The 26,537-nt window shown below is 39.3% G+C and overlaps 1 protein-coding gene across 4 annotated transcripts in view; it reads right to left on the reverse strand.

Moving 5' to 3' along the window:
* Dpyd (dihydropyrimidine dehydrogenase) overlaps positions 1–26,537 on the reverse strand; it is a 925,939-nt gene that overhangs the window by 866,706 nt on the left and 32,696 nt on the right. For all 4 annotated transcript variants that reach the window (XM_060392818.1, XM_060392819.1, XM_060392817.1 and 1 more), the window contains exon 2: positions 20,164–20,274. In XM_060392818.1, the coding sequence (XP_060248801.1) occupies positions 20,164–20,274 (111 nt within the window). The remainder of the gene's footprint in view (positions 1–20,163; positions 20,275–26,537) is intronic.

Raw genomic sequence — 26,537 nt, forward strand, 5'->3', positions numbered from 1 at the left:
CTGAAGTCCCCCCAGTGTATTTGGTAAATATCCTGGTTGTGACTTTTGTTGTGTAAGTGTAGAAAGCTAATGAAGGTGCTCTCACATTGGAGCATATTTTTTGGAGCATCCTGGACCCTGATGCCCAGGCCATGGTATGTTCATCCCGATTTGGATGAGAACAAAATCTTTCCCCTTTCCATTGACAGCCTGAAGACGACATCCCCTACTTTGCCACAAGGGCATAAGGACAGCTTCAAGGCTGAAGAAAGTTAAGAATCATCCAAGCTACTTAAAGGCAAATGAATTTCATCTTCTAAAATGGTCATATCTCTCCTCTCCAGAATAAGAACACATTATTCAAGATAGAAGGTCAGCACCAGAATGGACTTACTAAAATAACCCTTACCTTCCTGATCTATGCATCCTCACTTGAATTATTACCTGTAGAAGCTCAACTCCCTTCTCCTTGGTCTTGTCGCTTACTTACAATTAATTACCTCTGACAAAATAGTGTAGAGACCTTGGATCCACTGAATATTTCTGTCTCCATTTCTTTCCTGTGAAAGGCCTCTTTTGGCATAAAATTTGATGTTAAAATATTAACATCAAATGAAGTGATTTGATTTTCTCTGCTGCTTGTCTGACTTTTATTGTTTCAATCCATGTGGCTCAGACATGCAACATATGGGATAGAAGATATCAATACTTACAGTACATATATACGTACATGCACACACCACACGTTTTTCCCCTTTCTGTGTCTGATCTTGTATCTATTCAATGGCCAGGTAAAATCCCTGGAGTGTGTTTTTATCACACCGTTAGCTTCCATTAAAACAATAGTTAAAAAGAGCTAAGTGTTTGGAACCTCTAACAGCTTCCCTCACTGTGCTATACATGATGTACCTAGCACTATAGCTGAAAAGTGTGCTGGTTGTATAACTTTCTTTCTTGTGTTGCTTATAAACATTTCATGAAACTGCCATCAGAAGAGGAAATTAGGGGCAATGTGAATCTGTGTTCACAGGCTATAGCCACAGATTTTTGGCTTCAGAGCACATTATCTCATCCCATTTTAGATGAGAGCTCTATGTCTTCAATATTCAAATACCAAAATGACATTTCAGCCATAGATCTAATATGCAAATACTTAGTAGCCATGAAATTTTTTGGTCACAATCACAAGTAGTATTCTGGGAAACAAGCTAGTAACATTGAAATATATGTTAGAAATGCTGAGAGAAAAGGCAAATATCCCATTATGAATAGCTAAAACTGATTACAGCATGGCCATGAACAATCAAGTTTTTAAGGATTTATTTTTATTTCTACTCATACGAATGCATATGTGCCTATGCGAGAGTGTGTGAGTGTGGGTGCCTGGAGAAGCCAGAAGTAGGTGGCGGAAGTCATGGGAAGCTACAAGCTGCCTAATGGCCTGATGTCAGTGCTGGGAACCAAACTCAGGTCCTCTGCAAGGGCCAGGCATGCACTGAAGGATCCAACCTTCTCTCCAGACCAGCAATGAACTTTTAAAAAATACTCTTTTAGTTACTCTTGAGGAATTTCATGAATATAAAGAATCCAAGTTAATCATATTTATCCCCTTCTCCTCTCCAACTTCCCAGACTCCCCAACTCTTCCACGTTCATGCTCCCAGTGATTTTTAATTACCCCACTGAGTCCCATTAGTGATGCTAACATGCACATGGGTGGAGAGTCATCCATTGGAATCTAGGCAATCTACAGGGGTCCACACTCCTGAAATAGATATTGACTCTCTCCCAACAGTCATCAACTGCAGATAAGGGTGGGGCCTCAGGAGTCCCTCCCTGTTTAATTAACCTTTAGTAACTCAAGATGGGTAACACTAACAATGTATCTCCACTCAAAGGAAACAAATATGCAATGCAGTTAGGATGTGCCCACCTGGATTAGGGCATATGAAAATCCAAGTAGTTCAAATTCACAAACTTCCATAAAGAAGAGCTGCACATGTCAGCTCCCATTCAATTGAAGGTGCATGACTGTAGTGAGATCTTTTCAAGCTATTTCTCTATGGTCCCCACTACTGAGAGGACTGCATGCAATATTAATGATCTCGGTTTTGTGAGTACACAGCACACGCTGCATCCCCAGTAAAATAAAAGCTCCTCAATTTCTAATCATTTCAATAGGCTCTAATGTAATATTTCCTACGTTGGAAATCACGGCACTTTATTTAAGGAAATCGGTCTGGCCAAATAAGCTGTGTGTAGTGCAGGCTGCACAGACGCCAGTTCAAAGGATCAGATGTCAAAGTGCTCCTTCTAATGTCCCTTAATCATCACTCCGATTAGTGCCTGAATAGGACTGTGATTAAAACGCTGCTGTCATTGTCTACCTATTCAGGCTCCTAGCGCTCTATGTGGGTCCCACCGATTAGCGTTTGAATAGATGAGCGATTAGAAAGACAGCTGCCATTGTATGCCCATTCTGGAAAACAGCAAAACTCGCATATTTACTTTCTATGAGCACCAAATAAGTGTTTTGCAAAGGTAAAATATACCATTAGGCTCTAAAGACAATTTAGCTGATTTCTTTTGTTCAGAGCACTCTATTTTCCCATATGCAAAGATATTTCTTATTTGCAAATACAGTAATATGCTTCATTAATATCTTCTAAAATATACATATTCTGTTTTTGCAGCCATAGTCTTAACACACATCTGCTTTATTATATAGCACTTATTGACCTACAATACATCATGCAATTCCAGTTTAATATTTATGATTATGCAAAGGATTTCTGTGTAAACAAATCAAAGCAATTTGGTTCCAGATCTTCTGGATCCCATCTCAGTATTTTTTGGGAGATTATGTAGATTATGAACAACTTCTCCTAAGAGAAATCTCTGTGTCAGATTCTGAGGGTTTGAGGGGGCTCACATTTCACACACACACACACACACACACACACACACACACACACACACTGGGTAGCTCTTTGGGAGATCCCAAACAGGCTTAGCTGCATGAAGACAGAGTGGAATCCCCTTTTCTGACATCATGGGATGCAGATGTCTAGCCTATGCTGACAACTGAGCCAGAGCATCACATGCATATTTTCTTTTTTAGAAGAAATGTAAAAAAAAAACAAAAAAAAACCAAAAAAAACAAAACAAAAAACAAACAAACAACAACAACAAAAAACTTCACAAGAATATAATGTATTGCAACTTCATGCATATAAGGTGAAACTCAAAACAAATCTCTCTCTCTCTAGCGTGTGTGTGTGTGTGTGTGTGTGTGTGTGTGTATGTGTGTGTGTGTGCTGTATATCTGCTGTGTGCAGTGCCAATTTGTTGCCAAGAAAATGTCTGGACAACAAAGTTACTGGTACAAAAACAATTCTCATCTCAAAGGGGATAAAAGATAGTTTCTTCAGGAGCCAAACATGAGTGACTATGCACAGAAACACAGATTCAGGTCAGCTTACACCCCATGTCCTAATCTGGGAACAGTTTGATGAAGTATTTATAGTAACAGAAAGAAATTACAATTTATGGCCCTTTACAAATGCTTTGTTAGTACAGGAACACAGACAAAGCGTGGGAACTTCTCCTGTAGAGCGCAGATGCTATCTGAGGGCTTTCTTGGGCTTTTGAGTGGTGGAGGCTGGGGTCTGTTAGGTTACTGCATCCCAAAAGTTCTCACCTGACAGTAACAAGAGCGCTAAGTCAGACACAGAAGTCCACAATGGATGGCTTTTGAGGGGACTAGAGAGAACCCAAGATAAGTTGTTAATTAAGCTCTGAACTGGCAGTACTCTGAATTGTCCACAGCCACTGAAATTCTATTAGTTAATCAGCTTTGCAGAGGGTTCAGTGTTAGGCATGGTTTCTTTAGAAGGATTTTTCTTCATGAAAGACCAAAGATAAGCAGCGAATGTTATGTAGAGTAGGCGCAGTATAGCGGTAAGTTCCCTGAGGGGATAGCTACCTCCGCTGCATTCTTTCCCGCCTTCCGGTTCCGGGTGGGTACGTGACCCTGCTCACAATCTGCCTTCCCGCCTTCCCTGTTCTGGGTACGTGACTTAACTACGGCTTTGTTCAAACCACCCAATCAGAACCCTGTAACTGCTTCTCGCTTCTGTAACCGCGCCTCCTGCTCCCGAGCCCTATAAAAACCCGTCACCCTAACCGAGAGGCGCGCAAGTCCTCCGATAGGCTTGGTCGCCCCGGGTACCCGTGTATCAAAATAAACCTCTTGCGGCTTGCATCCGAAGGCTGGTCTCGCTGTTCCTTGGGAAGCGGGGTCTCCCCGTCTAGATAGGCTCCAGGGAGTCTTTCATTTGGAGGTTCCACCGAGATCTGAGACCCCCGCCCAGGGACCACCGACCCAGCATCGGGAGGTAAGACCTGCCGGCTTTTTGTTCTGTGAGTCTTGTGTATCGTTGTGTTAAACGGTCTGTCTTTGTGTGAGTTCGTTTCCAGGGGGTTCGAGTCCCCCTGTGGTCTGGACTTGGCCAGGTCATCTGTATCAGATGGAAACTAGAAGGAGCCGACGGGCTCGTACTTCTATTCCGTGCCTCCTGGGAGACGTCTCAGGAGTGCCTGGTAAGGGTAACCCTTCTTGGGTTCCCTTCTGTCTGGAAACACGAGCCGAGTGGGACTCTTTGGGGCGACGCCCCTGAGAGAAGGCTACGTGCTTCATCTGGGAGACGGAGGAACCGGACCTCCGACAAGGTCTCCATCTGAATTTTTGTGTTCGCTTTGGCGCCGATCTCGTACCGCGCGGTTTGTGTTGTCTTCTGTCTGCTTGATTTTTGTCATAAGTGTAGTGAGTGTTGTTTGTCTGTCTACCTTTTGTTTTCTGTTCTGAAAGGCCTTACGAAATTTGTTTAAAATGTGTGCCTATGCGCCTTATTAGATCCATAAGCGCATATTGTATAGGCTGCCACGTGGTCTAAAGTGTCTCAGTGTCTCGCCGCCATCTTGACTTCACCATGTGATTTTATAATGTAACCGCCATCTTGGTATGGATAAAAAAGAAAAAGAAAAACTTGGTCAAATAATTCTCATTTCCTTCTAGGTTAAAAGGATAGCTTATTTTAAATTGGTATTGGTTTTAAAAATTGCTTGCACTGGTAAATTCTGGTTTTAAAATCTGGTTTTAATTTTAAAGATTATGTTTATGCCTTGTGACTTCTACAAAAGGGGTACTTTGTTTTAATATCGCAAAAACGGGTTTTAAAAATTGTTTAAAGTTTATCAGACATTTGGGTATGACTATGACTTAGAAAATTGCAGTTTTTGAAATGTATCTTATGGAGAGCTGTTTGTTTGATAAGCTGCTTTGTTTATAAAAAACATGTTTACACCCTCTTTATCTTGAGACAAAGAAAAGGGGAAGTTTCACCAAGTTCCTTAAAGCTTGTTCTAAGTTCCTTAGAGTTTGGTTGTTACCTTTATGTTATCAGATGCAGGAAAGTTAAAAAAAAAAAAAATTTGGCAGTTTCAGAACTCCTCTTTATAGTAATGTAACTTGCTTTTGCTTTGCCTATAAAAAGCAAATCGTACGTAGACTCTGGGCTTCAGCAGGATCATGTCAGAATGGAAAGGATTTTAGTGAGAGTTTTTATGTCGTCTGAAAAGCAAGAAAGAGAGCGAGAGCAAAAAAAGTAAGCATGTCTGGTTAAGCCAGAAAAGAAAAGCTAGAAATCTGAATGTATATAGCATGTCGCAGAAGGTTAGTGGATGTGTTATAAAAAAGCCAGAGAGTTAATATGATTTAAAGAAAAACTGTATTTTAAAATGTTATACTTCATTTAAAAGGCTGGTGATTCCTCATTACAAAATGTTTTTTTATGCTCTTTTAAGGAAAAAATTCTAGCTGATAGGTTTGGTATGGCTAAAATAATTACAGTTTAAAATTGTTCTGTTATGCAGTTGGTTCTAAAGCTTGTTTGATTACTGGGAACTTTTAGTTGTGGGGGATTATGGAAGCTCCGAAGTGTTTGCTGTATCATCAGCACCTAATGGCCATGTTTGGTATTGTCAGTCACAGCCTGTGCTAATGCTAGCACATGGCCAGCCGCCATGATGGTTCAGCAATGGAGAGCTCATAAAGCTGTAGTTTGGCTGCCATATTTGTTTGAGACTTCCAGCTCAGTTCGGTTACACGTGGCCAGCCGCCATGATGGTTCAGCAATAGAGAGTGCGTGAAGCTATAGTTTGGCTGCCATGTTGTTTAGGGATTCCAGCTCAGTTCGGTTACACATGGCCAGCCGCCATGCTGGTCCGGAGATATGTTTAGTCATTAGTGCTAAATGCAAAGCTTTTTAATGTTCAATTTTAATGCAAGTGGTAGGAGCAGAAAGATTAGCTAGCCTCTCTATAAACTTTATCCGATTATAAGGTTTGCTTTGATTTTAGTTCAGAAAGAACAGATTTAAAGTCATGCTAAATACTGCAGTTGAGCCTTACCTAGTCTCTTGTCTATTTGTCTTAAAATATATACTTCTAGGACATGCATCTCGAAAATATGCTAGAATGAGAGATCATAGCATTCTGTTTTATAGGACACAGTTTAGAGCAGATGATAAAAACAGAGCAACTCGGATATGCTGGCCCTCAAGCTTGTCAGAAATCTGAATTAGGCATTTTAACGTGTAAGCTTATTGTGACAGGAAGTCCCGCAATCCTGGCAGTAGGTCCCCCAAGGTCTCCGAGAAGATTTGGGCACAACGACAGATGAATGCTACTCTGGATTGTGGTATGCTAACCACTGGGCAATATTGCCTCAACTGGCCCACTGCTAAGGCCCAGCCAAAACTGTGGACACCTGGAGTCAATGTTTCACGTTGCTAAGGGCGAGGTGAGGCCATTCTCTCATTTCTTTCTCCACAGAAACAGTCTCTCATCTTATGTGCCTGGCAGAACTGCGTCTGTTCAGGATGCTGAAACACAGGAGCCAGGGACACTGCCTAGGTAATGGGCTAACTAGTCATCCCTGTCATTTTGCTTGGCACATGGATTGGAATTTATTTAGCTTATAATTTATCCTTCTCAGGTCTCTGAACACCTTGACGGCTATGCTAAGCTTACGGTAGCTTTGCAGCTAGAGAAAAGACAATTAGATCAACTGTTAGCTCATTGATCAGCTCATTAGCTAGAACCACAGAGTACTAGATACCTTATTTAGAAAAAAAGACAGGTTTGCCTTGCTCACAGGACTCATGTCTTAAGATAAATAAGTGGAGCTTATATAGGGTCTGAGAATATAGGAGTTTAGGTTGTAAAAATCTAGAGAGTTATTATTTAGTTTAAAAAAAATGTTTCAGGGTTGATAAATACAAAAGATTGGAGAGTCTAAGTAGTTTTTTTAGGTATATAATTATAAATTATAAAGAGATAAAAAATAATTAAAGCAGATTAAAAATGGGAAATATTTTAAATTTCTCCCCCCTTTGCTACTGTTGTGCTTATGTTATAAAATTTTAAAAGTTCAGAGTGTTGACATTGATCAATAGAGTTCTGATAAGTTGATGGAGCAATAACTGCTTATTATTCAGTCACCAGGTTAAGATTTTAATTTCCTTTGTTGGCTTCTAAAGATAGACTAAAGGTGCTTCTCGTTATTTTAAAAACATCTGTTTAATGTGTGTATCTGACCCAAAAGTCATAGCTTTTAGTATGGTGTTCTTAATATCTGCCATTTCTGGGGTAGATTTTGACACAGAAATATCCTAAACCTATTCCTTCTAGTTGCTTTGTTAAGGAAAGTCCAAGCATCCAGGGTTTAGCACTAAAAGCCAGTAATGTATTTCTGCCTAACTTTCCAGTGTAAACATAAAGTAAAAGTGAAAACTAAAAGTATATGCTGAGTGTATAAAAATGGCCAAGCTTCATTCGTGACTAATTACAAACAGCTATGCCCACAGAAAAAAAAATGTTACTGTGGACACACTTAGGTTGTGTATAAAGGTTATAAAACAAACAGCTAACTGATACTCATTCAGTGGGATGCAGTTTTACCTGTTACTCTCAAAATGTTTGATTTGCTGATATGTTACTTTTCTGAGTATTTAAAATTATGTATATTTCCTTTTGTGTACTAAAATTTCACATGAGTTTCAGGGATGTGACCTGGATCTGGCATAGCTCAAAAGGATCGCAGATGAGATTTTCCCTGATCTTTCCCATTTAATAGATAAATTTTAACTCCTGTCTCCAGTCTGAATTTGTCTCAGCAGATCTTCACCTGTTTAACTCTGTCTGGGATCAGCTGTGGACTGCAAGCTGAGATCTGGACTTCCTGGAAACTGACATGATTGCTCCCTGCCTCTTCGGGTGGATCAACGAACCAGATGCTTGGGACTTCCCCATTGCCCAGCCTTTGACTGGCATTTCAGCCTTCCTAGCCCCTGATGCCTACGGTCCAATGGTCAGCTCGAAGAAGCTCCAGAAGACGGATCTACGCCCAAATCCCCCCTAGCAGGCTGAAATGCTAAGTCAAAAGGGGCTCCCTGGCATTAGCTATTGTCTTGGACATCTGCTTAGCTGAAATGGACACTAATATTGCAGCAACTGGGCTAAAAGCCTAGAGAGATCCTGTAATAGTTCTCCTTGGCTTACTACCCCTATATCCACCCTGAAGGGACCCCAGATCCCATTATAAAAAAAATAATCTATAAGATACAAGGGGTCATATCTGGAAGACCCAAGATTGGGTCTTCAAATGATCATAGGAAAGGGGGAAATGAAAGACCAAAGATAAGCAGCGATTGTTATGTAGAGTAGGCGCAGTATAGCGGTAAGTTCCCTGAGGGGATAGCTACCTCCGCTGCATTCTTTCCCGCCTTCCGGTTCCGGGTGGGTACGTGACCCTGCTCACAATCTGCCTTCCCGCCTTCCCTGTTCTGGGTACGTGACTTAACTACGGCTTTGTTCAAACCACCCAATCAGAACCCTGTAACTGCTTCTCGCTTCTGTAACCGCGCCTCCTGCTCCCGAGCCCTATAAAAACCCGTCACCCTAACCGAGAGGCGCGCAAGTCCTCCGATAGGCTTGGTCGCCCCGGGTACCCGTGTATCAAAATAAACCTCTTGCGGCTTGCATCCGAAGGCTGGTCTCGCTGTTCCTTGGGAAGCGGGGTCTCCCCGTCTAGATAGGCTCCAGGGAGTCTTTCATTCACAGAAGAGATAGTCTGTATGTATTCACTATCGTTAGTTCATTCTGTTGGCCAAACTCCCATGTTCTTCCCTTTATTCTTCTTTTCCATGTCACCTGACATGAAGGATGGAGCTGTGGCTCCGCTTTCACAGCATTAGAAATCAACCTAGTGCTTCAATCACAAATGCAAATTTCCATCAGCAACAACACTCACAGAGGGTAATGTGTATAACAGGCACAATTTTAGATCAATAAATGCATTCTCTTATTTTACGTAGTGCATGATTTACGGACGAAAAAGATGGAAGTAGGAAGAAATTTGTTTTAGTGAAATCATGCAGCTACTAAATGACAAAATCATTAAGGGAGTCCAAATGTTGGTCTCCAGATGTCAAACTTTTAACCAAACTTGAAACTGACTCTCTGGACTGCTGCCCTAAAATTCCAACCTCAATGATAAAGCAGTTAGTTAGAAGACAATGTTTTTTGTTTGTTTGTTTGTTTGTTTGTTTTGTAAATAAAGATTATTGAAATCCACCTCTGGAGGGTTTTCTTCAGCCTCATATAAACCAGGACCAGGTACATAAACTCAAATCTGATTAACAATAAAGGAAGAGAAAGACTTGCTTAACTACTATAGAATTTTCAAACCAGAGAAGAACACAATGAAAATAGCAGGGCTGATGCCAGACAATTACAAACGAGTTTAATTTCTGTGCCACTTGGATGTAGAGAAAGTTGTGATTGGCCTGAAATAAATAATTGAAGATAGCCTTTCTGAAACAGCCTTGGGATATCAAGAGTTAACACTTTTCTTTATTTCTGAGCAGCTACTTTAGTATTACACATGTCTGCTTGAAGAATAAATCTCCAGCCCTACACTCTATGTGGAATGAAGCACCAAGAAAACCCACTTTCAAAGTGAGAACATAACATTTGACCAACACTAAACTACAGTGTATATCAAACAAGGAGTCCTCCTCCTTAATGAGAGAGCAAGCACTTCTTTTAATGAAATAAGCAGATTATTGACCTTGTCAATAAGTGTAATTAGCGGTGATCATCATTGCTGCTCTTTGCTGCTGCTCCTCCTCAACTCTGTATGCCACTCTTTGCAGAACTCAAGCTCCTTCTTGACCTTCGGCTCAGTCAGCTTCCTCAGAGTCTTCTCCATACACATTTTCCACTCTGACAGGATCCCACTGTGTAGCCTTTCTTCTTTCAACTTTCCTCTCTGATTTCAGCTTAAGAGCTGCTTTCTTAGGGAGGCCAATCTTGAATCTTGAAGCCAAGCTATTCCACTCCATTGGCAGGCAGATAAACAGAGCTATGCTGTGAGATACAAATTTTATTCTTGGATGGCTGTGTGTGTACTGTCAGGTCAGCCAGGGCTTTTGACCCCACTGCCATCTGCAGTGGCTGTTGCTTATGAGATCTTCAGTTAATATTTGGTAATTGATAAGTCTGTACAAGTGAGACATAGATTGATGTTTATAGAGTGTGCCCGGCATTTAAATGGATGAACTTGTTTGGAGAGACATATTAAAAGTGTGAAACAATATGTAAATTCTTTAAGATGGTCCGCTGCTGTGTAAAGTCACTTCTTTCCAGCATCTCAACTAATGCACCAAAATACTCAGGAGATGCTCCATGGAGTTCACACTTCACGTGCAGGCCAGTGGAGAACAAACCATAACTTCAGTCTTTAATCTGCATTCTTAAAGAGGTCTATATGAATTCCAGTAGAAGAATATTGTGTAAAACATGTTTTCAAAAGGAAACCAGCATGAGTTTCAATAGATAAAGAGAAGACTCGTGAAGTCAACAATTCTAGCTTACCTCAGTGGCCATCAGCCTTCTTAAAGCTGTGGCCCTTTAATACCGTTCCTCATGTTCTGGTGACCCCAGCCATAAATTTATTTCCATTTCTACTTCATAACTCTAATTTTGCTACTGTTATGACTCACAATATAAATATATGATATGCAGATGGTTTTAGGCAATCCCTGTGAAAGGTTCATCCAACTCCCCAAAGGGGTTGTGACCCACAGGTTGAGAACCACTGGCTTAGGTGCTACATGTCACTTAGCAACCCTTTTATCTCCTCCAGGATCCATGTCCCTCTAACGACATGAGAATACTCACCACTATCAGTTGTTCACACATACGACAAAACAATAATAGCTCTACTCCATCACAGGCGAGTGCCATAAGAATACATTTGGAATCTTAGTACCAAGAAGAGACTCTGGCCCATGCCAAGAATTCAGTAAATATTCTACTTAGTCACCAGTTACTAAGCAGTTAACCACACACCTAACACTAATCTGGTGCAGAGGATTCAGCTGTGAACAAAACAGGTCCTCATAGACCTGACATTCTAATTAGGAGACAAAACGTTAATTATGAGACATGGTATGTCAGCTGCCAATTGCGCCGCAAAGAAATAAAGAAAGGAAGGACAGATGCAGAATAAGTGCAGGTTACAGCAGCAGGAACACAGCTGTTGGTCAATGGCTACAGTTGAGTTTTCATTGTAAATAATTTCACTCACGGCTTACTTCCACCCCATGCTCTTCTTTTCTTCTTATCAGTCACCATTATCCCCCTGAAACCGTTACAGAATGCAGCATATATCATACGACTGAATCCTGTTTCCCACGCAGTCTATAAGTCTTGGAACATGAAAAACATAAATGAAATATACTTGCTTTGGGGCACAGACATGGAAATAATACATAAGAAACTGAATAATGAGGCAGCATCCAAATGAGGCATTTTTATCAGATACTTTAAAAAATGCCTTGTGCACGATAAATGTTATACATTCATAAGGAAGGAAAAATGTAAGTATTTACATATCATGAACATTTCAATAATGTTTGCTCATATGATTTACTACTAGGCCCAGCCTCATATAGGGACCTATCTAATCAATAAAAAGGAAAAAAAAAATAGAACTGCTCTGAGGGGTTAGAGAGATAACTCAGCAGTTAAAAGCATTTATTGCTCTTACAGACGACCTAAATTTCATTCCTAGCATCAGATAAGGCAGATCCCTTGCTCCTTGGGCCCCTCTAGACTCTTTGGGCACCTGCATTAACATGTGAACATACTCAGACATAGACCACGCAGATACACATCATCAATTAATAAAATAATATTTTAATAATAGAAAAAAGTGATCTGAGCCAGGCATGCATATCCCAGCACTCAGGAGGCACAGGCAAATGGATCTCTATGAGTTCAAGGCCAGCCTGATCTACAGACTCAGTTCTGAACCAGCCAGGGCTTTAACAGTGAAACTCCTCTGAAAACAAAACAAAAAGTAATCCTGATATTATACTATTCAAAACTTTTTCTCCAATAAAATAATATATTGGCAAAACCCTGAGAATTTGTGTTTCAGCCACAGTTAGAAACATGAAAATCAACATTTCAGAGAGAGAGACATGAACCTAGATGATTCACAGTATCTTGAAAAGGAAGTGTGAGGTAGTGAAAAACTAAATTTCTCTCAACTTTTAACCTTTCAGTACAGATTACATTAATATTTTAATGGCAGAGAGACAGGAGAGGAACAAAAGACAAGTAAATCTAGGGGAAGAAGGTTGCATGAAAGCTCTCCAGGTTCTTTGCGGATGGCTGGCCAACACCAGGTGTGTGCCAGTCAGAAGACAGAGACTGCGACTTGGGAGCTGCAGAAGCCTTGAGGATGGAGCCTGCGATATGATGTGTCCTGAGCTCCAGTGGTCAGCTAACACCACAGTAACAGCCACACTCATGGACTTCAGAGTAGTGAAAAAGTGGGTGACAGAGAGTAGACTGGGGGGAGGGAAAGGTAAGAAAGATTCGTAAGAAATTGTTGAGTGGGTGGGAAGTGATAGGGAGATGGCTCAGATAGCAAGAGTGCTTGCTGCTCAAGAAAGAAGACCCAAGTTCAGATCCCTGTAACTCCAACTCTGTGATGTGCAGAAACAAGAGCACCGGTGTGACACAAAATTCATGAGGTTGAAAAGTCTACTTTTAAATATATGGCCTGGGATTGGCAGGCGAGCACTGGAACTCACATTCTATATTAACACAGTCTAACACAGCCGCCTTGCTGGCTAGCTAAGTAAGAATGAATGAATCTCTTGGAACTTTAATAACCAAAGTGGGTGTCATTGAACAGTGACCCGAGAAGGAGGGAATGAGCAGGCTCAGAAGACAAGACAAACCTTAAGCATAATTCTAAAAGATCACAAATGAACCTCGCCCAGAACAGGGAACAGATGAAACTAGACATTAAGGGGAACACAAGTGAGACTCATCTCCCTTTGTAGGAACTCTCTGCCTCTGCTCTTGTGCGTTTCACCACCTCATGCAGTTGCTTTTAGTGGATTTCTCATTTCTGCTGCCCTCATGTGTGGCACGCAGTTTCGTAATCAGGCCATAAAATCTAAAGCCCTGTAAGATCTAAAGCAAAGGGAAATGGGTATGTCCCTACTTTTTGATGTTTTTTTTTTTTTTTTTTTTCATTTATTTCTATGATAATTTAGCTTGATTGCTGGGTCTTTGGATAGCCCTTTGCATTGTCTATCTGAAGTCAGTTGTGTCTTTCTAAATCCAGCCCCAATCTCGAAATCTACCCTTGTGGCTCTTCCCACTCTACAGACTGTTCCTGGAAAACTCTGCCCATGAGTTTCTAATGCCTATACCTCCCGACGTTTTAAAAGTCTTCATTTCCATCTCTTGACTTCAAAAGCCACATACTAAATTCAATTATTTCAACTCAATTTAGCCCATAAACAATTAATGCAGAAACAGATTCAACTCCCAAGTCATATATTTTGTGCACATGTGTAGTTTTGGGTTGTATGAACACCAATGTATACACATGCATGTAGCAATCAAGGGAAAAGTCAGGCTTCAGCTTTTCAGGGCTTTCCACCTTCTTCCTTTTGAGACCATGTCTCTCAATGGTCTGGAATCTGCCAATAATGCTGGGACTATAAGCAAGCTCCATCACACCTGGCTTATATAAGCAGGTTTTGCAGATGAAAGTCTGGTACTTATGTTGGCACATCAAGCATTTTACCAACTGCTCTATCCCCTCCTACCATGTCATGTTTCCTAATTTCTAAAATCGTCACAATTCCACTCTTCCAGAAAAATCCTCACTCCATGCTTTATTATTTATTGTCTAACTTTCTACAACAGCCCCAAAGATCTTACCTCCTATATTCATCATTAAATCTATTTCCTGCCCTATGTCCCAGAATCATTCAGCTGAAGGCAAATTTGATTGGTAATTAAAATCCATATATTGCTCTTTCCTCGAAACAATGCCCTAACTATTGACATCTGTATTCTTCAGCATAACATGAGATCTTTGGTGAGCATTCATATTTATTTCAGTTGACAAATTACATAATGCCTAACCTATTCTAATGGGTAATAAATAGAAAAAGAATTGTCTATAAGGGAAGGTCGGTGGTTGATTTTTAGGTTGGTGGTTGATTTTGATCTCTTCATGAACTCATACCAGATTACAAGAGTTCAATGTCTAGTTCTACATTAGCCAGGTTTCTTGGGCCTCCCTGTGCATGCCCTTTCACCTAGGGGTAAAGATAAAATATAATGGATACCACAAAGCGATTCAGAAGGTTAAAAGATAAAAAATTAGACACAGGAGCTGAAATAACAAATTTTAAGCAGGCATTACATCTTGGTCATCATTTTAAGCCATGAGCATCAACTATGTGTCACGATTTCAGAATAAATTCTCTAATATTCTGAAAACAAATGACTCTCTGTGCTTAACCATGTTTCCTTTTATTTTTCACCTGGGAAAAATTTTATGATTCATAATATTTTCTGGTCTTCAAATATCACACATGGAAAATGACTACAAAATATTTATATAATTAGGACAGTTCAACATTTTCTAAATGTCAAAAATAAACAGCGGTTATGGAACACCTGTTTAAAAGATACTGGGAATAGCTACACTGTGCTTCATTACCCAGTCCAAACACATTTGCCAGCCTAAATTCCCTATGTAATTCAGAATTTCCAATTAGTCATAGAATGCTAGCAAGCTGCCAAATAATGAAATTCCTGGGCAAAAATTTCAGAATTGTCATTCTTGGGACAAAACAATGCCTGTTCTCTTAGAATCGTCTCTTACTAAATCATCTACTTACTCAAACAAAATTAGAGTCTGCCTTTAAAATAAAAATGGAATATGACTTTGATAGATCTTACTGGTCTCTAAGTAGCATTTTATACAAAATGACTTTTGTTGATCTTACTGGTCTCTAAGTAGCATTTGATACAGCGCCAGAAGCATGGATGCTTCCTAAAGCATTATGTCTCCTAAAACTTTATGTGGGATTTCAAGCTACTGTGGTTGAGGCCCTGAAATAGCAATTTCAGCATTTGAATTTGCTATTTCATAATTTTGTTTCATAGATTATCTTCATGAAAACATAATTTTCATAGAAGCAGAACTGCACAGGGATTGGATTATTATGAAGTTACTAAATGGATCCTCTTCAGGAAAACCACAGAGGGAGGGATGAAGCAGAACAAGGGAGAACTAAGAGGCATCCTTGACAATACCTAGTCTCAGTCTGAAGGCTCTGCAATGTCCTTCCTGCAGGCAAGGGGTAGAGCCAACTTTAAGAATACATCTCTGTAGTAAGAGCTGGAGAGGACAGGGTCTCCACAAGGAGAGCAACAGAACGAGAAAATTTGAACACAGGGAACTTCCCAGAGACTCATACTCCAACCAAGGACTATTCATAGAGATAACCCAGAACCCCTGCACAGATGTAGCCCAGGGCAGTTCAGAGTCCAATTGGGTTACATAGTAATGTGAAGAGGGACTGCCTCTGACATAATCTGATTGGCCTGCTCTTTGATCACCTCCCCCTGGGGGGGAGCAGCCTTACCAGGCCATAGTAGAGGACAATGCAGCCACTTTTGATGTGAACTGATAGACTAAGATCAGAAAGGAGAGGAGAACCTCCCCTATCAGTGGACTTGGGAAGTGGCATGCATGCAGAGGGAGGAGGGAGGGTGGGACTGGGAGGGGAGAAGGGAGGGGCTTATGGGGGGATGCAGAATGAATAAAGTGTAATTGATGAAAAATTAAAAAAAAAGGAAAAAAAAAAGAATACATTTCTGTTGGGTGTGCTGGTGCACAGATCTAATACCAGCACTTTGGTGACTGAAACAGTCATATCTCTGTGAGTTCAAGAAGAGCCTCATCTGCCAAGAAAGTTCCAGGATCCCTACTAGGCCTCTGTATAGCACCTCAGTAAAAACACAGAGGTATCTCATTATCCCAGGACAGGGTAGAAGACAAGGCTATCCACTTGCCACATTATCATGCCTTGTAAAGGGATTCCTGTTTTCTTCCATTTTCTAGTTTGACTAGAGTAGGTACATGCCTTTTTGGACTCTGTCTGTCTTATTGGTTCTTCTGTTGAGAGAAAGCAGAGTTCTATTCGTGTTACTATGTTTATGGAAAAAATAGAAAGTAAAAATCAAAACATATCATTTGATAACAGTTTACTTAAATTCTTTATATTAGCACAAAGAAGATACTTAGGCAAAGAAGGGGAATTTTATTCCATTGGTGGTTTGAGAATAAGCTTGAGCCCTAGCTCCAACCACCCCCATTTCCCCAAGGAATGGACGTCAGTGCTCTCTGTCTGTTAATATCTGAGTGTGAATGGAGTTTGCAGAGTGAGCTGAATCCTCAGCCATAATCTGATCTTATACAATGAGATTATTATTGTTACATATACTGGAAGCTTTTAATTTATTCTCCCATTTATACTTGCTCACTACAGAAAACCCAAAGTACGGAAAAATATCAAGAACACAAAGATAACCACCATTCATAATCGTATGGAAATTTTTATTCTTTGTGGATATTCACGAAGGTATAGTTGTAAGTACACACAACTACAATTAGATACAGTGAAGTTTTATGTACTTTGCATGTAACTTAGATTGTGACTATTTAACCCAAAGTATTAACTATTTAAAGATAATTTGTAATGGTCATACAATTTAACACTGAATATATTTACCTAAATTTAGTTAAACATGACTCAGTAGTTGGAATTCGAAGGATTTTTTCTTCTACATTTTTTTCTACTGAATAAATAATGCGCAGAATAATCTTCTTTCTACATAATTAATGTTTACCTAATTCATAATTCTTTTCATTGGACATACTACTATAAGATGAATGACTGAATGCACTTGATGTTTTAAAGTTATTTTTATAGGTTAAATTGTATCTCTGTAAAAGTCATGTTTCATAATATTAATTGTTAGTATATCAAAATGTAGCTATTTAGAGATAGTATTTAAAGAGATAAGCAGTTTAAAACAAGCCATGAGGCCAGTAAGACCATGTGAAAAAGACAGGAAGCAGATGCCATTGATTAGACAAACAGAAAGTTCTCAGCAGCAACTAGCCCTGCCAACACCTTGGTCTCAGACTAGTCTCGACGCTGGTGAAAACTGAATGGCTTAAGCACCCTATCTGTGATGCTTTGTAATAACAGCCCTATCACATTACAAAACTATTAATGGATATTTTCAGATATTGTGAGATTGCTCTTCTACAAATTCAAAATAACAAATACCTCGCATGAGAAAACTTAGCTCAGTACCCCCTTTGCCAGTTACATATTTTGGAAGAAATGTAACGAGAAACTCTAGGTGTAAGATCGCATCTGGAATGAAATGATCATTATCCTAAGGTAGTAGTGATAATAACAATCAAAATAAGAGAAAAACTTCTGTCTCTAAATAGAACCTGGACCAAAGTATGTTAGATAATTTATGAATGAAAGGCCTCAGGGAAGGCATCTGATGTCTCTGGATCATAGCTCTCACGTCTTTGAAATGAGACACTTATCTTTGATAATCTTTAACAGATAGGCTTGAAAACTGTAGTATTCTGTTTTTGCTCTCTTCAGTTGCTGCCATCACGATACAAGGTCACAACATGTCATCATGTGACCCATGATGATCCAGGTGTGAGCAGCCCTGGTGTCCTTCCAAAGACTTGTATTGGCAATATCATGATAGAAAGCAGAGCCCACAGGAGTGGACCGAGAAAAACAGAATGCCAAATACAGCACTGCAAAATCTTTTCATGTCATAGTGTGTCTGTCTTCTTGTTGCTTTTTTTCAAAAGCATTTGCAGGGTAGCCCATGACAGAGAAAAAAAAAAAAAGGTAACAGTTACATAAGTATAGCCAAAGTGCTTGTCCTCAAGTCTCATCCTCCTAAGGAAAGGAGGGAGACAATAGATAAAATAAAGTCACATGTCTTAAGCAGCAGTATGCACAAAATATCCAGAGAACAAACACCAAACAAACGCATGCTGCAGTCTCATTAACTGTTATAAAAAAATCGCTTTGGGGAATTCCGGTAAAAAGGAATTTCTTCCCAATTTTAAATATTTGCAGTCAACATTTTCAACACTGCCTTGGAGGTCATAGCTAATACCCATTCATGACCTCACAGTCTGTGACCATGATATAGACACAGATAAGAAAGCTTCTAAGCTAGGCACTGTGGCTTAAAGATGCAATCTCAGAACTCAAAAGGTGAGGACAGAAAGAATCATGTGAGCATGAAGCCAGTGTGAGTGATACAGTGAGTCCTGGTCTCACCGGCAAATTAAAACAAATTTAAAAGAGTTAAAAATCAGGCACCAAGACTGGGAATGGTAGTGAACGCCTTTAATTCCAGCGCTCTGGAGGCAGAAGCAGGTGGATCTCTGTGAGTTCCAAGCAAGCACAGTCTACACAGGAAGCCCAGGACTTCCAGGGCTGTTACACAGAGAAACACTGTCTTGAAAACAAACAAACAACAACAACAAATTTAAAAATCAGCCATACAGAATTCCAGAGGAGCCACTGCTTCTGCATCTCACCTGAGAGTGCTGGCTGTTCATAGTGAACACTGACTACTCGTCTGCTCTCCCACACCAAGAACTCATTTCAGCTAATAGGCAGCCATGTGCCCCATCTTCCTCAGTGACACCGAGGAAGTCTTGTGATATGGAAAGTCTTTCACGGTGCTACCATTGCACAAAAAAAATTCTAAGCGAAATTTATAACAATTTGCAAAAAGAAATACCGGTACCAAACTTAAACAATTTTAAATTTTACAGAAGATTTGAAAAAAATATTTTTCCATGACAAAAGATCTTATATTTATTCATTGTTACTTAATTTATTTGTTTTATTTATTACAATTTATTCATTTTGTATCCCAGCTGTAGCCCCCTCCTTCATTCCCTCCTACTTCTACACTCCCTCCCTCATCTCCTCCCATGCCCATCTCCAAGTCCACTGATAGGGAAGGTCCTCCTCCCCTTCTATCTGACCCTAGCCTGTTAGGTCTCATCAGGACTAGTTGCATTGTCCTCCTCTGTGGCCTGTAAGGCTTCTTCCCCTTTAGAGAGAGGAGATCAAAGACCAGCCACTGAGTTCATGTCAGAGACAGTTCCTGTTTCCCTTACTTGGGAACCCACTTGGACACTGAACTGCCATGGGCTACATATGTACAGGGGTTCTAAGTTATCTCCATACATGGTCCTTGGTTGGAGTGTCAGTCTCAGAAAAGACCCCTGGGCCCAGATATTTTGGTTCTGTTGCCATCCTTGTGGACTTCCTGTCTCTTCCACGTCTTTCATCTCCCCTTCTTTCATAAGATTCCCTGCACTCTGCCCAAAGTTTGGCTATGAGTCTCAGCATCTGCTTTGTTACACTGCTGGATAGAGTCTTTGAGAGGCCCTCTTTAGTAAGCTCCTGTTCTGTTCCCTGTTTTCTCCCTCTTATTAAATGGTGTTTTGAGATTGTTGTCAGATATAAAATGTTTAAAGTCTTGTAAAAGCACAACAGTTCTTGTACATATTTAATTACACTTCTAAGGATACAAATGATATTGTCTTCAGTTTGTGGGGGTAAATTTCAACAGCAAATCATGTGTCAGTGATACTTACAAAGCAGTTCTTATCAGGGTTTCTTTTCCAGTGTTTCTTGTCTAGTTTCTTAGCCATGGTGGAGCGCAGAGTTGCATGAGCTTGTATTCGAGGATTTAAAGCCAGGATACTCTGAAAAAGGGATTAAAAATATACAGACATACATAAGTAACTATGTTGGCATTAATAGAAATCAAAATTTTATTTTGATCAGTCCATTTCCCGAAGGAGAGACTTTGCTAAGAATAAAAACTTTCATGATACATGAGGGAGAGAGAAATATTAGATGTAACCTAAACAAATTAGAAAATGATCCAAAGTTCATATTACAATGTTAAAGAAAACAAAAAAAATAAAAATAAAAAAAATCTTAGACTTAACACAGGACCTTCATACAAATACTACAATGCAAGAATGCATGTGGAAAGGTTAAAAAAAACCAAAGTTGTAATGAGCAAAACCAAGCTAATAGGAAAATAAAACACAATTGCTGTAAATTGATCATATGTTGGATAAAATATGAATGCAGTAACATCTAATATCCCTTGTAATAATTCTCAAAAACAATACAGTCCAATGGATACATCTACAAAACGACTTCTCAGGCTCAGGGAACATTGTGGAAGATGGGGTGGGAAGAAGAAAAAAGACAGTGGATGAAGGTTTTTCTGTAAGATTGTGTCTGCTAGTAGTGACAAAAGCTACACCTACCCAGTCTTACCAACATGAGTGCCTAAGCATGAGCTGAACAAATACAACAAAAATAGACATGCCAAATGGACAAGGGAAAAACCATGAGGTTCCCACCCTACACAAAGAACCACAGCAATTAATATCAGGAGTGCTAATATTGGGAGAAATAATCTTCCCCAGTGAAGAGTATACCTATTGATTATCCAATGCCAAAGGGTCAGCCATGAGAACACACAAATAAATAGCATTATAGAGACTGAGTAGACTATATTTAAGAATAGATGTATATGCATAACAATACAAGCATGTAAAATAATAAAAAAAGCCACGAATTTGGAAGAGTTAATAAGGATATACAGGAGGGCTTTTTTGGGGGGTGGGAAGGAGGGGGAATGATGTTATCTTAGTATAACCTCAAAAATAAAAGAAGTCACACTAAAATAATAAACCAATGTGACCAACAATAAGCAAAAAGCTCTATTTTCATCAGAGAGGAAAATGCCCAATGACAAATGCTACAGTTGATCCCAGTCAGCATGATGAAAAGCAGTATGTAATTGCAGGGAATAAAAAAAAAAAAAGATTTAGAAAAAAGGGCCATGGAGATGGCAATGAATAGAGTACTTGCTGTGCAAGCGTAAGAAGCCACATTCAGCTTGCCAGGATTCAGGTATAGAGCCAGGCGGGGGTGGTGGCTGCCAGTAACTCTAGCCCTCCAGAAACAGACTGGGATCCCTGGGGCACTCAGGCAAGGAAGAAACTAGAATTGACGGGTTCCATATTCAGCAAGACTTATTCTTCAATAAAGCCGAGAATGATTTCTGTAAGACATCTGGCACCAGCTTTGGGGTACCACACATGTACACACACATGCACACATATCTGTATGCACACATGTATAACCAGCATATGAACATACATATGCACATACTCATGTACAACACACACACATACATTAAAAATATAAATCATAAAAGGGACAGAAAAGGCACGGAAGTTTTCAGTACTTACTGAAATAAGATGTGATTTATTTTGAGTTAGTAGGGAATGCCAAATTGATATTGTTTAATTAAAGGTTTTAATTCAGATATTAATAAAGAGTTCTCAACCAAGACTGAACTGGAAGTCATAGGAACACCCTTCACTGCAGTCATTTACAAGAGAACATGTTCTTCTCCAGAAAAACTTCCTGTGAGTGATCTGCCTTTTCATTCTAGGGCCCTCCAATAGCGCTACTGAGACAGACAAGTCTGAGCAGTCAATGCTGACTATGGAGGCTCTCTTCCCTCATAAGCCAAGAGCATCGGAAGTTGGAAAATCGGGAATTTCCCTTTTACTGTTTGATTGTCTGATATGCAAGGTCAAGGAGTCAGCACATGTTTATGTCTGCAAAAAAACTTATTCAAAGCTGATAATTTGGTGTGTGTGTGTGTGTGTGTGTGTGTGTGTGTGTGTGTGTGTACTTGAATGTACTCATGTTCTGGATATTTAACTCTCAGTGAACTACTTATCTCTTTTACTTAGATGAGAAGAGTGCAGTAAGAAACAAATGAATGTATGACGTAACGTGTTACCTAAACTTTAGACAGCGCACTCCCAAAATACTGTGGCGTTAAGATGAAGCCAGAAGGTCATGTACAGTAAGAATTCCCCACCATGCATGCTTCAGCTAGAAAAGATTCGGATAGGGGGTCCTAAGAACCAAGGTCCTATTGCACCTGACAACCCTGGATACTTTTCCAAGCTGGGATTTTAAAATTAACCTACCAACTTCATCTTTTCCACATTTTAAAATGAATCCTTATTGGAATTCCATAAAACTCTCCATAACACCAAGACAAATGAATGAACAATTTCTTGTCCTACTGAATACATGCTAACAATGCCCTTCCCCCATGCACTACTCAATGTTTATCAAAAGTGATTATTTTCTGGACGATAACTGATCTGTAAGAATATTCATCACAAGATGATATAAAGTACTTCAAATGGTGGAAAGTATAAATATTGCCTGAGATGAATTTTGTAGTTAGTTTATAAAGATGAGAGCAGAAAAAGATACATTTCATGCTGCATTTGAAAAAAAGTGGTAATAATAGCAACCACCTTAAGGTTTTAGAGTCTTAAAATGTGTTTGCATGGACTATATAATTTGAATTACAAACCTCTACCATGATGTCCATATTTTGGATGAATAAACAAAATAATGCAGAGGGGACTGAGGTATGATTCGATTTTATTATAAAATTTTAATTCACATTTACCTACAGATGAAAATCTTTCCATGTCTAATGTAGAAACTAGTATTTATCATATAAAAAAACAAGTATTAAATGACATCTGAATAACTCATTAAAGCATTTATGTTGATTAGGCACTCTGACAACCTGAGTTCAATCTCAAGGACCCAATGATGGATAAAAAACAGCTCCATACTATACTCTGATTCTATACATGCACAGGGGTACACTCATTTCACACACAAATAATAAATGTAAGTTTTAAAATAATTACTATAACTCCTACCAATTAAAAAGGAATCGATGTGAGCTCTTTGTATATTGTAAAAAGTAAATGCTAGGAGATCACTTCAGGACCCATGTAGACCAACTCCTTCAAAACAGTTGATAAGCATAAACCTTAACTTCTCTGGGAATTCTCTTTATGTAGGAGGAGGAGAAGGAAGAAGGAGGAGGAGGAGGAGGAGGAGGAGGAGGAGGAGGAGGAGGAGGAGGAGGAGGAGGCAGCACATCAATTAAAGACACTTCACATTTCAGAAAGAATGTTTTTATCCATGGAGTCTTAATACCAGCCACCACTGTCTTCCCCCGCCCAACTCCACCTCACAATGATGCATCCTAGGAAAGGGTAACCAACAACATCAGGCTCCTTCTGCTCATATTCCAGTTGAAAGACATGGCATCCCTACTGCCCCTCAGGGAAGAACATCCTGTCAGCATTTCTGAGAGTGAACTCAAGAGCACACAGCTTAGCGGCCCTGAGTCCCTTGTACCCATGACAGCTCTCAACGGCGGATTAAAGGCTCCGCCTTGATGGCAACATAACAGCAACAACAAATGACAACACCAAAGACGTTTAGTATCACAGTCTGGTGAAGACTGCTCACCAGGAACCAAAGATGAGTGTTCACAGCCAGTGCACTGATTATAGTCAAAATGTCAGTTTTGGAGAAGTAGTCACTGTCACTATCCCAAGTTCTGGAGCTGTGGCACAGAGAAGAAGAGGCAGTGGCATTAAAGAGGCAATCCTCCCCACATGAACTGATTATACTTGAACCTTTATGTGGGGAGGTTCAATCCTTTGAGTCTTCTTAGGAGGAATTAAGAGTTTGACCACAGACACTTTGTGAGAGGCTGACATCGTCCTGAGGAAAATAAATAGAAGTAGCATGGCTGAGAGTTCCCGAGGGAGAGCAGGAGGAGCAGGTAAAACAAGCTCTTAAGAAAGGCCCTCAAAGACTCACCTCAAAAGCAACCCTTACAAACAGGTCCAAATTCAACTGAAGTGTGCCGCAGGGCAGCTGATACTCCAGGGCACTACACAAAATAGGAACTAAGTGTTCTAGCAACACGAACAGACAAAGATTCAAAGAGATCTGAAAAGAGGTGAGTACAAGGGCTCTGGTGAAACCACCGTTCAAAGCCCGGGTCACACTGGAAGACCCTGTGCATCAAAAAACAGAGCAAAACTAGACACGAGTATGGAAAGGGGACTAGTATGGAGGAGGGCATGCATTGGCAGGAGTGGAAAGGGGATAAAAGAGGGTGCCTATGAGAATAATCAGAATGCATTACACACATCTATAAAATTTCAAAGACCATATTTAAAGAAAGTTTTCTAAAAACAAACAAAAATGCTGTTATCTCAAAACATAACTGCCCATTTCCAGTGTAGCACATGATGATGTCAGAGGTTCAGAGTGTAGGGGAAATAGACTTCCTTAAATCATCTATCCTGTCACTAACCAAAATATGTGTGCCTTGTCCTGAGAGCGCAAGATTAGTACAGCAGATTACTATATCAAATATTTTAATCTTTCAAATTAATATATTAGAATATATTCATGTATATAAATATATTAGAACATATTCATATATATTATTAGATATAATGTATACATATATAATAAATATATATAATATAATATATAAATATATATTCATATGTATACACAAACACACATTTATATAGATATATACATTTATATATAATATATATGTGTGTGTGTGTGTGTGTGTGTGTGTGTGTGTGTACCATGTGCTATTGTTAGGATGTAGGTGAAGATGTCTCCAAAAGCTTACATGTTAGTACCTTGGTCTCCATTGTAGTAACATTAAAAGGATGATTGGGCATTTAAGTAGTGGTATCTGGTTGGGGGATTCAGGACCACTCTCTCTCAAAGTTCTGGGCCCCTGAGTCACCATTTGTTTCTCCCTTTTCACTTACTTCTACCATGATGCCTTATGCCAAGATACCATGGAGAGGAGAGAAGCCCTGGATTGGATTCGCTAGTATACTAAGGCAAATAACAACAACACACTAACAACAGCAAAAACAAGAACACTCAACAGTCAATAAATAATGTATACATGCTCATGGAATTCTAGAAGCCACTGTGAAGTGGATATTGTCAGACTGGATGGAAAGCAAGACCCAGCCACGCTACTTTGGGAAAGAGGAAAGTAACTGCTAAAAGATGCCTGACTGTTTATTGTTAGCATAACTCTACGAATACATTTAAAAAGCTGAACGCTTTCCTTTATATAGGGATTAGTATGATATGATAACTATATCTTGATAATGTTGCTATTAAAAATTAACAAATGCTTCATTCTGTACACTGTACTCACTTTAATGAACATCTTTGGGACTTGCTTTACTTGCATAAGTTTGATAAATTATTTTTAGTAATTCTTAAAATTACAGGCATGATGTTTCTTCACTCTATCAGGTGAGCTGTTTGTGTTTTCCAAACAGGACATTCACACTAAAGCTTTGTTTCTAAATGATTATTCCTAGGAATGAAAAAATATCGAAGTAGCTAATGTCAACTTAAGAATATTCAAGAATCTCATTTAACAGAAAAAAAATAAAGCTAATTTCTTATTATAAATACAATAGTTTTGCTTATGTTTGCAGACTTGACTCACTAGGGTACCACATGGTAATGTAAGTCAATAAATAAAAGAGCAAGTTTAAAGGTATTCTGGTCAACATTTAAAGTAAACAAACTAGGAATCATACAAGAAATATGGCTGTATTTATTTTACCTTTTACAACCACAATCCATATTGTGATAAATGATAACATTTATCTATACCGGCATAGTAATGTAACTTTTGGAAATAAACATTCTGAATGTAATTTACTGGCTGCTTATCATGGTTAGTTTTCATTCACATAACAGAAACATAAAGTATAACACAGCATGAAATATTGGGTTAACCTTTTGCGAGAAGCCATTGAGTTGAATTCAATGGATCTTGGGTAAAAATAAATTGGATTGTGGAGAATAGTTACCAAGGATTTGACTTAATAATATCCCAGATGAAAAGGGATATAAAATAAGAATACAGGACGTGTGTGGTTAAGAGCTGCTCAAAACAATTTTCCAAAGCAAGACTTTTTAAAACCCTAAGTCAATATCATCGATAAGTAAGCAGCAGGCAGAATAATAAGCA

Source organism: Meriones unguiculatus, chromosome 10 (assembly GCF_030254825.1).
Source record: "Meriones unguiculatus strain TT.TT164.6M chromosome 10, Bangor_MerUng_6.1, whole genome shotgun sequence".
Lineage (NCBI taxonomy): Eukaryota > Metazoa > Chordata > Mammalia > Rodentia > Muridae > Meriones > Meriones unguiculatus.